The 11565-nt window shown below is 53.5% G+C and overlaps 1 protein-coding gene across 1 annotated transcript; it reads left to right on the top strand.

The window, feature by feature from the left end:
• The first annotated feature begins 2489 nt into the window (after window positions 1–2489).
• Window positions 2490–8696, top strand: SFTPD (surfactant protein D). The gene is made up of 6 exons (XM_056120834.1): window positions 2490–2867; window positions 3107–3223; window positions 3469–3585; window positions 3871–3963; window positions 4550–4630; window positions 8320–8696. The coding sequence occupies exons 1-6, from the start codon at window positions 2669–2671 to the stop codon at window positions 8694–8696; spliced, it is 984 nt and encodes a 327-aa protein (XP_055976809.1). The 5' UTR covers window positions 2490–2668.
• The last annotated feature ends 2869 nt before the right edge of the window (window positions 8697–11565 follow it).

Below are 11565 nucleotides of genomic sequence, written 5' to 3'. Positions count from 1 at the left end.
GGTGGCAAAGATAGAACCCAAGTTTGCCATATGAAAGGCAAGCGCCTCTATTATTTCACCCTGCAAAGGAATGAAGTAATACTGAGACATTCATGTATGTGGGTGTTTTTACTATTTTTTCTTTCTTTGTGTGTTTGTTTTTGTTTTGGGGCCACACCCAACTGTGCTCGGGAATTATTCCTGGCTCTGTGCTCAAGGATAACCCCGGGTGAGACTCAAGGACCATATGTGGTACTGGGTTCAGACTCACATTGGTTGCATGCAAGACAAGTGCCCTACCCATTGTACAATCGCTCCAATCCAGTTTTTTTCTGTCCTTTTTATTTACTTCATTTTGTCATGGGTTTGTTTTCTACATAGGCCACGTGAGTCTGAACTGTTCGGATAGAAGAGCTGTCTCCACATTTATTGTGACCACCGTGTGGTGTTCTTCTCTGTGTATTTCATGCCAGTCATCCTCCACACATGGACTTTTCTTTCTTTTTTTTTTTTGGCTTCTTGGGTCACACCCGGCGATGTACAGGGGTTACTCCTGGCTTTGCACTCAGGAATCACTCCTGGAAGTGGTCAGGGGACCACATGAGATGCTGGGAATCGAACCCAGGTCGGCCGCATGCAAGGCAAATGCCCTACCTGCTGTGCTATCACTCCAGCCCTTTCTTTCTTTTTCTTCTTCTTTTTTTTTTCCTTTGCTTTTTGGGCCACACCAGCGATGCTCAGGGGTCACTTCTGGCTCTGCACTCAGAAATTGCTCAATGCTTGGGGGACCATCTTGGATGCTAGGGATCGAACCTGGGTAGGCCATGTGCAAGGCAAATGCCCTACCCTCTGTACTATTGCTCCAGCCCCAGATATACATATTTTTTATGTTATTTATAGTATGGTTTTATTGCTTACAAATACATTAGACAATAACAATCTTTATATAGCTTCAAGAACATTTTACATAGTTTTATTTCTTATTGAAATATAATGGAATAGGATATTATATTAATTTCAGGCGTATAACACAATGGAAGTCAGCAAGATAGTACAGGAGATAAAGCACTTGCCTTCATGCAGCTGTGGTGGCTGTGACTCTAGTTCAAATCCCTGACACCACATATGGCCCCTGAACACTGCCATATGTCATTCATGAACATGGAGCCAAAATTAGCCCCTGTGTACTGCCAGGTGGAGTTCCAAAAACACAACCAACCAACCAAACAAAAACAACACAATGTCTCTCATGTGAGTATGTTGCAAAATGATCATCATGATGCACAGTTAACATCCTCACACATGATTACAACTTTATTCCCTTATTCTTTTGTTTCTGTGCATTTTGTGATGCAAGGGATCATGTCTCAGACTTTAAGTCTATTCTACATATCCAGTACCACAGCTTTGTCTTGACATAAGCACCGTGAAGATCAACTCACTTAGCTACTTTCAAATGTACTGTTTACTGTTGTTAATTCCATATTGTACATGACATCTCCAGTGTTTATTCATTTATAACTGAAATTGTTTGAGGGTGGGGACAGGTTTTTGGTCACACCCCCGAACTTGAGAACCTTGTGATGCTCAGGGCTTGCTCCTGGTTCTGTGCTTGGGGATCATTCCTGGATGTGCTCCGGGGATCAAACCTGGGTTGATTGCATGCAAGGCAAGAACCCTAACCCCTGTACTATCTCTCTGTCCCAGATACCTCAAGATTTCTACCTTTTGGCCATTTCCATTCAGATTTCCCACAGAACGCTGCTTCTGGAGACCATGAGCCTGTTTTCTGTATCTATGAGATCAAGTTTTTGTTTGTTTATTTAGATTCCACATAAAAGAACAACCACATGGTGTGAGAAATTCAAACAGGGCCCCACACCTGTAAGGCTCTACCTCCCTAGTTATATCCTGGAGCTGTGGGTTGTCTCTTTTCTGATTTATTTCATCTCTCAAGGCCCGTTCACGTTATTGTTAATGGCAAGATTTCCTCTCTTTTATGGCTGAGCAATATTCCATCGTGCATATGCCCCACCTTTCCTTGCCTGTCCATCTGTCTGTGGACACCGGCTTCAGGCTGCGTCCTGCGTGCTGGTTCCCATGAACAGTGCTGCAGTGAGCCGCGAGTATCTGTTAGTGTTTTTGTTTTCTTCAGAGAAACATCCCCGAGAGGAATTGCTGGAGCACACAGTGGTTCTATTTTTAATTTTTCAAAGAGCATCTGGACTGGTTCCCATCGCGGCTGCGCCAGTTCCCACTCCCGCCAGCAGCCCCCATCCTGCCCCCCACATCCTCTCTGACCCCTTAGATCTTGCCTGTGATAACAGCCTTTCTGGCAGGTGCGAGACCACAGCTCACTGTGTTCTGGGGGTGCGTTTCCCTGCCACTCAGTGCCACCTGTCATTTCTGACAGGACTTTGGTTCTAGGCAGGAAAGAGCAAGCACCTCAGTCCACCATTCAAGTCTGAGAAGCAAGTGCTGGCGGATTGTCGACCGTAAACCCTATGACCTCAGGCCAAGGGAACATCTGCTTGGAAAGTCAGAAGGGTCTTGGCTAGAACCCTCGCTGCCCTCCTGCAGGCTGTTTCTTGGCCTGTCCAATAGGGGTGTGGACGCCTGTTTCCTGGGTCACCCCTAGTGGCTGGCGTGGAGATGGTGGGATGGCTCCATCTTGCAGAACTCCAAAGGCATGAACCAGAGGCCTGACCTTGTGGGCAGCGGCTCCTCCTGGGCTTCTGGCCAGTTTCTTGCCCATTCTCCTGCTGCCACAGGTTTGCCAGGAGCTGAGGGGAGAGCTGGGATGCCGGGACTACCTGGCCCAGTTGGGGCCAAAGGGGAAAACGGCTCTGCCGGAGATCCGGGACCCAAGGGAGACTGTGGAGCACGAGGTGAGCAGCTGGGCATGGGAGGCAGACACCTGTGAGCAGTGAGGCCCATGTGTCACCCTGGGAAGGGGCAGCAGATTGCTTGGAAGGTGCCCGGAGTGGGGTCTATCTCAGGAGAAAGCAGAATGTGCGGTGGGTGTGGGCTTCTGGGAGATGCTCCCTCTCTGGCGTCTGTTATGGGTCTCCTGTTAACATGCGTTTGAAAGACTCAGTATCACTGATGAGGGGGTCTCTTCTCCCAGGACTTCCCGGCCCTCCAGGTGTGCCTGGTCCAGCTGGAAGAGAGGGTCCCTCGGGGAGGCAGGGCAGTGCTGGACCTGAAGGCAAAGCAGGCCCAAAGGGAGAGCCTGGACTGAAAGGTCAGTGATTAGTGTGGGGCTGGGTTGGGGGAGGGGGCCATGACATTCCCGTCCCTGACCCCATCTAAGGCCCAGCAAGCAAGGAGATGCCAGGGTCAGCCCCCCACACCCCGGCTGTGGCCTCTTTCCCGTTACCTCCCACTGAGCAACCCCAGGCAGCAGGAGTGCCGCCTCCCCGTGTTCCCCTCCCTGCCTCTGAGGCTACCTGCTCTCAGAAGCATTTGTCCCAACTCATTCCTCTCCAGGAGACACGGGTCCGGCAGGCGCTCAGGGCTCTGCAGGGATGAGAGGCCCCCCGGGTCTGAAAGGGGAGCGAGGGGTCCCCGGGGAACACGGAGCTCCGGGCAGCTCTGGGCCACCAGGTGAGTGAGGGCATAAGCTGGGGCCCCTCCCCTGCATTCAGTGGGTCAGAGCTGGACCTGTGGGGCAGTGGGGAGTGTCTCTAGCCCAGCAGGGTGAGCGGGCGGATGGTCAGCTGTTGGGGACAGGGCAGCGCAGGGAGAGGGTGCCCGGGTAGCTTCTGGGAAGAGGCTCCAGGGAGAGGGGAGCGTCTATGGCTGGGTGAGAGGATTTCACTCTCCCATGTATGGGGAAGGCGAACCTGCTAGAAAATGAAGCTCACACAGCTCTTCTCTGTCTGACCCAAGGGCGCGGAGGACTGCCAGGACCCATAGGACCAGTGGGACCCAGAGGTCTCACTGGGCCCCCAGGACTGAAGGGGGACAGAGGGGACTCTGGAGGTAAGGTGTTGGTGACGATTTCTTGGAGCCCCACTTGATGGGGTGGGGGCAGGAAGGGAAGAGACCCCACTTAGCTCAGGTGGGCCTTACTTGGATATCCATCCCAGGGGGAGGGGCTGGGGGCTGGGTTGCTGCAAAGCCCAGCAGGATGGAAGGAGGAGGAGGCTCTTCTCGAAGCCGAAGCCGTTGCTGTTGGCTGGCGGGAATCCTGAGATGTTTGTCCCAGCTCACAGGACAGATTTTAGCTGCAGAGAGCATGGGGATGGTGACTTCTAGAGAGCGCAGTTACAAATTCCATTTCGAGCAAGCAGGTGCCCTCTGATTCCTGGAGTCAAATGCCCTCTGGTTCCTGGAGAGAGGTCCCGGGGCAGCTGGTTCACAGGGGCACCATAAGCACTGCATCCAACGCCGGGGGGCAGCAGGGGCAGCCTCTCAGCAGCCTTGGGCTTCTTGGGGTGGGGGTTTCTTGGGTCCCAGCTCTTCACCCCGAGCTGTAACACATACCTGCCCCCGGCGTCCTTTCTGAGGCCCACTGGCCTCTGAGCTGAGCCCAGGCTGTGTGGACGCGTCTCTCTCTGCCCTGCAGATGTCACTCTGAGGCAGCAGCTGGTGGCCTTACAGAAACAGGTGCAGGGCATGCAGGAAGCCGCGGCGCAGAGGGAGAAAGGTGAGTGTGTGGGCCGGGAGCTGAGCCCGTCTGCCCAAGGTGAGGCCCCGCACTGAGCCTGGGCCTTGGTCAGGGATAGGCATGGGCCGGGGCTGTGGGTAGGGCCAGGTCTGGACCGGGCAGTGAGTGGGGCAGAGCATGGCAGTCCCAGGCTTCAGGAGCAGACATGGGAGACGCAGTTCATAGTGCTCACGGAAGCATGAAGGAGACAGTCAGGCCCTGAACCCGATGCAGTCAAGTAGATCTTCCCGCTCTGCCTGCTGTGTGATGATCTCTGTGAAGGGCAGGTGGACGCCTGGTCCAGGTCACACATTTTTAAAAAAAATTATTGAATCACCATGAGATACAGTTATGAGCTTTTGTGTTTGAGTTACAATCACACAATGATCAAACACCCATTCCTCCACCAGTGCACATTCCCCACCACCAATCTCCCCAATATACCCCCACCTTTCCCAACCTCCCCCTGCCTGCATGGCAGACAGTTTCCCCCATACTGTCTCTCTACTTTTAGGCATTAAGGTTTGCAATACAGATACTGAGAGGTTATCATGTTTGGTCCTTTATTTACTTTCAGCGCATATCTCCCATCCCGACCGATGCCTCCAACCAGCATTTTCTTAGTGATCCCTTCTCTATTCCAGCTGCCTTCTCTCCCAGCTCATGAGACAGGCTTCCAGCTATGGAGCAGGATTCCGGGCCCTTGTATCTACTATCCTTGGGTGCCAGTCTCATGTTATGTTATTTTATACTCCATAAATGAGCGCAGTCCTTCTATATCTGTCCCTCTCTTTCTGACTCATTTCACTTAGCATGATACTTTCCATGTCTATCTACTTATAAGCAAATTTCATGACTAGCGATAGCACAGCGGGTAGGGCGTTCGCCTTACAAGCGGCCAACATGGCCGACCCGAGTTCGATTCCTCCGCCCCTCTCGGAGAGCCCGGCAAGCTACCAAGAGTATTCGATATGCCAGACACGGTAACAACAAAGTCTCCAATGGAGATGTTACTGGGCCCGCTCGAGCAAATCAACGATCAATGGGAGGGCCTTTACCTTTACCTTTACCTTATTTTTTTAATAGCTGCATAATATTCCTTTGTGTAGATGTACCAAGTTTCTTTAACCAGTCGTCTGTTCTCGGGCACTTGGGTTGTTTCCAGATTTTAACTATTGTGAACAGTGCAGGTCACACTTATGACCTCTGCAGGGCCTCCTTGGTGTGTGAGCACCCCAGAGATGGGGAGGCACAGCCTAGAACTGTAGAAAGTCCAGACACTGTCCCGAGAACGAGGCTATCCTGGGACCTGACCGTGGCACCTGGCCGACATCCCTCTCCTGCATCTCTGGGTGTTTGTTATTATTCTTCTATTTGGGGTCCATATTCAGCTGCACCTTGGGCTGACTCCTGACTCTGCACTCAGGGATCACTCCCAGAAGGCTTGGGGGATCACAGGGATTACCCAGGATTGGACTGAACCCTTCTCAGTAATGTCCAAGGAAAAGCCTAACCCTGTCGCTCCAGCCCATCTTTGGGTATTGAAGTGGTATATAAATCAGCACTTCACTGCCCCTCCTCCTTCTCTGCTCTCTCTGACGTCACATGGACTTAAGTGCACATCATGCAGCAAATCTCATTCATAGAAGGAGAAAAGGAAGGAGATGCAGGAAAAGGAGGAGGAGGAGGAGGAGAAAGAGGAGGAGGAGGAGGAGGAGGAGGGGAATTTTCTGAAGGAACAGAGCATAAAGGGGCTGGTTGATGAGATACGGGGTTGGCTTCTAAGTACCCAAGCTAACTAAGTGCTGCTGCACCTAGAGTTTTGTAAGTCTTCAAAATGTATTTTGCAGCTCCATTCACTCACACATGTATATGTTGATGAGCCACAAGGAGACCACGCACCTGCCACATTGGGTCTACTTTCATGCCGTTACCCTCTCCACCGCACCTCCACACAGCAGCACACGCCCACATCTTAAGTTTCACCCTGCACCTTCAGACAAATGCATGAACACAACAGGTTTGTAAATTCATGCCCAGCCAGATACGTGAGACTTCAACCAACGAACTCTTCCACTCCTCTTGTCCGGGCTTGCTGTGGGTGCCCTCCATGGAGGATGTGTCCCCCAGTCTCTTGTGAAAGCCCCCCAGAGAGAAGGGTGGAGACACAGTGCAGCCCCGCTCATTGGAGCCCAGATTTTCCTGCATGAGCCCCAAAACACACGGGTGCAAAGTGCACCCCACTCTGGAAATGAGGCATTGGCAACCCTGGGGAAGGGAAGTCACTTTCCCTTGCTCTGCTGCAGTCAATGTCAGGGAGAGCTCTCGACTGGGTTGTATTTTAGGGCACTGTCCAGCCCTGCTCTGTGCCTGTCCAACTCGCACCCACTTCACTGGGGGGTGGTCTCCGTCTTCTTTTATTTTTTTAAATTTTTATTTATTTATTTTGCTCTTTGGGTTACACCCGGCAAAGCACAGGGGTTGCTCCTGGCTCTGCACTCAGGAATTACTCCTGGCGGTGCTCGGGGGACATTATGGGATGCTGGGAATCGATCCCAGGTCGGCTGCGTGCAAGGCAAACACCCTACCCGCTGTGCTATTGCTCCAGCCCCGGTCTCTGTCTTCTTAGCCAGCACTCAGGAAGGTGGACTTGTGGGCTATCACCCACCTGCAGGCCATAGAGGCCAGCCTGCAGGGGAGAGAAGAGCTGCTCGCTGCTCTGAATCTCGTACCCTCTCCTGCCCTCAGCCTGTCACATAGCCCGGACACACTCCAAAGTTCTGACTGCTGGGACCCTCTCCAAACTTCCGACTGCTGAGCGCGAGCACCCTGCGCTATTTTTCATCCTCTCAGCAACAACCTCAGGTCCTGACCAGAGTGGTCCCAGTTCTAGGCAGGGATTGACAAGCTGGGACTGTGGGGTGAGGTGGAATGAGTGTCTGGGGCGGGGAGAGAGTGAGAAGGGAGTGTTCATGAACCTGGCATGCTGGAGGCTCAGGCTTGATCTCTGGTACCTCATGGTCCTCCAAGCACCACTGGGAATGATCCCCAAGCACCGGGCTGAGAGGAGCCTATCTGCACTGCCAGATGTGACCCCCCCCCACCAAACTCCTAAAAAACCTCAAATACAAGAAGATTCAACTGAAAAAAGGAAAGTGACCATCTAGGCTTTTGTGTCACACCCAATAAGGCCTTTTGGTGACTGTATTTCATTGCAAAATAATTGCAGATTTTATGACAACTTTCCTGGGGGGTAATGGGGTTCGCACCACACACCAGGTTCTCAGGGGCTCATCCTGACTCCATGCTCAGGAGTGACCCCTGGGGATGCTCAGGGGAGCCAATGCAGTGTTGGAGATTGAAATGGGGTCTACCACATGCCTTAAAGGAGGTTATAAACCAATCTCCAGCACGGTAAGAGACAGGACTTGGTGATGATGTGGTGTGATCTGGGACATCTGGTGGCCAAAGGAAACTTTGGTGGCCGTGTGTGACTTTGGTCCCCTTGCTTGACCCCTCTGCCTCCCAGTGTTGTGACTCGAGGACCACAGGGCACGTGCCAGTCTGGCACTGCACTGGAGCGAAGGGTCTTGCTTTCGCCTTGACTGGGGCTCTGATGTGGGGGTCACCATTCCCCGCCCCTCCCCGCCAGCACCCCCTGAGCTGACCAGACTCTCTTCTTGCTCTAGCGGGGCTCTTCCCCGGTGGCAGCCGCGTGGGCAAGAAGATCTTCAAGAGCGGAGGCTTCGAGAAGGTGTTCCAGGAGGCCCAGCAGGTGTGCGTGCAGGCCGGGGGCCAGCTGGCCTCGCCTCGCTCGGCGGCCGAGAACGAGGCCTTGCAGCAGATCGTCACGGCCGCGAACAAGGCCGCCTTCCTGAGCATGACCGACATCAAGACGGAGGGCAAGTTCATCTACCCGACGGGCGAGCCCCTGGCCTATGCCAACTGGGCCCCGGGGGAGCCCAACAACAACGGCCAGGCCGAGAACTGCGTGGAAATCTTCGGCAACGGCAAGTGGAACGACAAGTCCTGCGGGGAGAAGCGCCTGGTGATCTGCGAGTTCTGAGGGGCGGGGGCAGGGTGCAGAGCCGCCCCCCACCCCCGTGTGCTGTCCCCGTGGCAATAAAGAGGCGCCAGCTCCGCCCCGAGGGCGGGGCTTCTCCACCCACCTGTGCTCCCCACTGCAGAGGGGAAAGTCAGGCCTCCAAAGGGGGACGGGCCCGGGGCAGCTCCGGGGCTCAGGGACTGGAGGTTGGCCCCTGGCACTGTGCTCCCCTCTCCCCGCCAAGCACTACAGGGTGTGGCCCCAGTGGGCCCAGCAGTGCCAGGGCCCAGGCAGCTCCAGGTCACTGGGCCCAGGATGAAGCAGGCCAGTCTGGCTGAATATTGCCATGGTGACCCCCAGGCCCTCTCAGCACTATTTGGAAGTGCCTCGGCCCCCACCCCAACCTCCTGCATGAGGTCTCCAAGACCTCACTGTTAGAAAGCCCAATGGCTCCCCCTTCCCCCTCTCCTCCTTTGGGGACTGTCACCTCACTTCCTCCTCTGGTCTTTCTGGTCTTGGAATCCAAATCACACTCTTTTTTTTTTTTTCTTTTTGGGTCACCCCCGGCGATGCACAGGAGTTACTCCTGGCTCATGCACTCAGAAATTACTCATGGTGGTGCTCGGGGGACCATATGGGATGCTGGGAATCGAACCTCAGGTTGGCTGCATGCAAGGCAAACGCCCTACCCGCTGGGCTATCGCTCCAGCCCCCCCAAATCACACTCTTTTATTTATTTATTTTTTATTTTGAGGGAAACCCCCCTCTCCCCCAGTGGTGCTCAGGGTGGCCTGGGGTCCCTCTGGGCTGTCTTAGTCGATTTGTTTGCTTTGTTTGGCTTGGGGGCCATGCTCGACGATACTCAGGTGTTACATCCTGGCTCCACACTCAGGAATCACTCCTGGATGTGCTCAGGGGACCATAAGGGATGCTGAAGATCGAGCCCAGGTTGGCCACATGCACGGCAAGCACCCTACCCACTGTACTATCGCTCCAGCCCCTGCCTCAATCAATTGGGCTTGAAGATGTGGGGCTAGCTGTGCTGGGCATTCACCAGGCCTTGCTGGCAGTTCTTGGAGGCCTCTAGGGCTACACCCAGCTGTGGACGGGAAGATGTGGCTTCGGGGGAGGAGCTAGGGTCAGTCACATGCAAGGCAAGCATCTTAACCCCTGTCTCCAGGTCATACTGTCACCTGTTTTCCTTATCCGTATGGCGTATGGCGGTTCCTTCTCAATCTCCTTTACGAACTCCTTCCCTTTATGACCACTTTAAATAGTGCAGTGCCTGCACCTCAATTCTCATCTCCCCTTATACTTGCTCGAGGAGTGAGCTCATCTCTCCCATGGTTCCAAATTCCTACCCTGGGATGATGGTGAAGAGCCCGTTTCTATGCCCCAGAGACTTCAGCCAATGTAGTCGAGTCCCCAGCTGAGAGGCCTTAGGACGTGGCAGCAAGTGTCCGCTGTGCATACAGCTGGGCTCTGGGACCCACACCCTGGGGACCCTGCCTCCCCTCACACTGCCCGGGACACCTACCCCCACCTGTACAATGGCTCACGGGTAGAGGGAGGGACCACCAACTGCACAGAACTGATTCCTTCCAAATCTCAGGGTCTGAGGGTTCAATCACGCTCAGGATGATCCCCAGCCTTCCACTTACTGAGGATAATTTTTCCCACGCTCCCTCAGAAATAGAAATCTGGGAACACAGAGGGGCAGGGACTTGTACAGAGCCACAGGGAGAATTGGGACAAGGTCACTGGACTCCAAAGCTTGCCCTTTGGGCCTGTATATTAAAAAGATTGGGTTGGGGGACATATCCGGCAGTACTTGGGGAACATGTGGTGCGAGAGAGTGAGACTGTATACAGAGCAGGCACCCCAGCCCTTTGAGCAATCTCTCCTGCTCTGGATCCACAAAAATTGAAGTCAAATCCTTACGTATATTTAGGTGCTTTGAGTATTTCCTTTATGGGGTGTGGTGCCAGGGTTTGAACTCTGGTCTGATGCGTGCAAGACAGGTGCTTGACCACTAAGCCACAGTGCTGGCTCCTTCCTGTTTATGATTTTCCTGAACCATGACTGCAAAAATGATTTAAATAACATCTAAGTGTTGGGATCACATGAGGATGGTCCACAGGCTGACAGGAAGAAGTGACCAAGGAGGAACCAGTCACTCCATCTGAGTCCCCTGAGAACAAGACACTGCTCACTGACCCTTTCCTCAAGGGGCGCTCCAAGGCCCATATCTTCCCCTAACACTCAGGCAGCCACACCGGAACACAGGACAGTGTAACTGAAAATGGGCTGTAACCCTGTGCTTGTGTGTGTGTGTGTGTGCGCGTGCGCGCGCACACACACACACACACACACAGACACACACACTCATGTCTGTTAATATCTTTCTCCTGTGATAGAAAAACTCTCCATTCCCGGCAGTGTCTGAAATATGCCAGTTACACAATCCTGAGAGTTCTCCAGCGTGAGGCCACACCTGGACACACTCATCAAAGGCACTCAGAGAGGCCTTTTTATAGAAAAGGAAACAACTGGATCTAATTCCAGCCAAAGAGAAACATATTTTTCTAAGAATAGAGAGCTCTGTGTTGGCCCATGGCGGAGGTGACACGGTGCACGTCTGGCCTCAGCCTGCCCCATGCATCTCCCTCTGCGTCGTCTCTCAGCTGCCAAGCCCAGGGACATGCAGAGGACCGTGCAGAGACAAGAGAGTTTGCCAAAAGCAAGTCAAAACCACTGTGTGCCTGGATCCACCTCTCGGATGTCCACCTTTGAGGGCAAAGGGGTGGCCCACAGTGGGAGATAGGAGAGGGCCCCACTGAGGTCGTGCTGGTCTGGAAGACGCACTGAAAGCGGTCACTTCCGGCACAAT

This window comes from Sorex fumeus, unplaced genomic scaffold (assembly GCF_029834395.1).
Source record: "Sorex fumeus unplaced genomic scaffold, SorFum_2.1 ptg000043l, whole genome shotgun sequence".
NCBI classification, from domain to species: Eukaryota; Metazoa; Chordata; class Mammalia; order Eulipotyphla; family Soricidae; genus Sorex; species Sorex fumeus.
The sequence above is the reverse complement of the archived record's forward strand: the minus strand, read 5'-3'. Positions and strand labels throughout refer to the sequence as shown.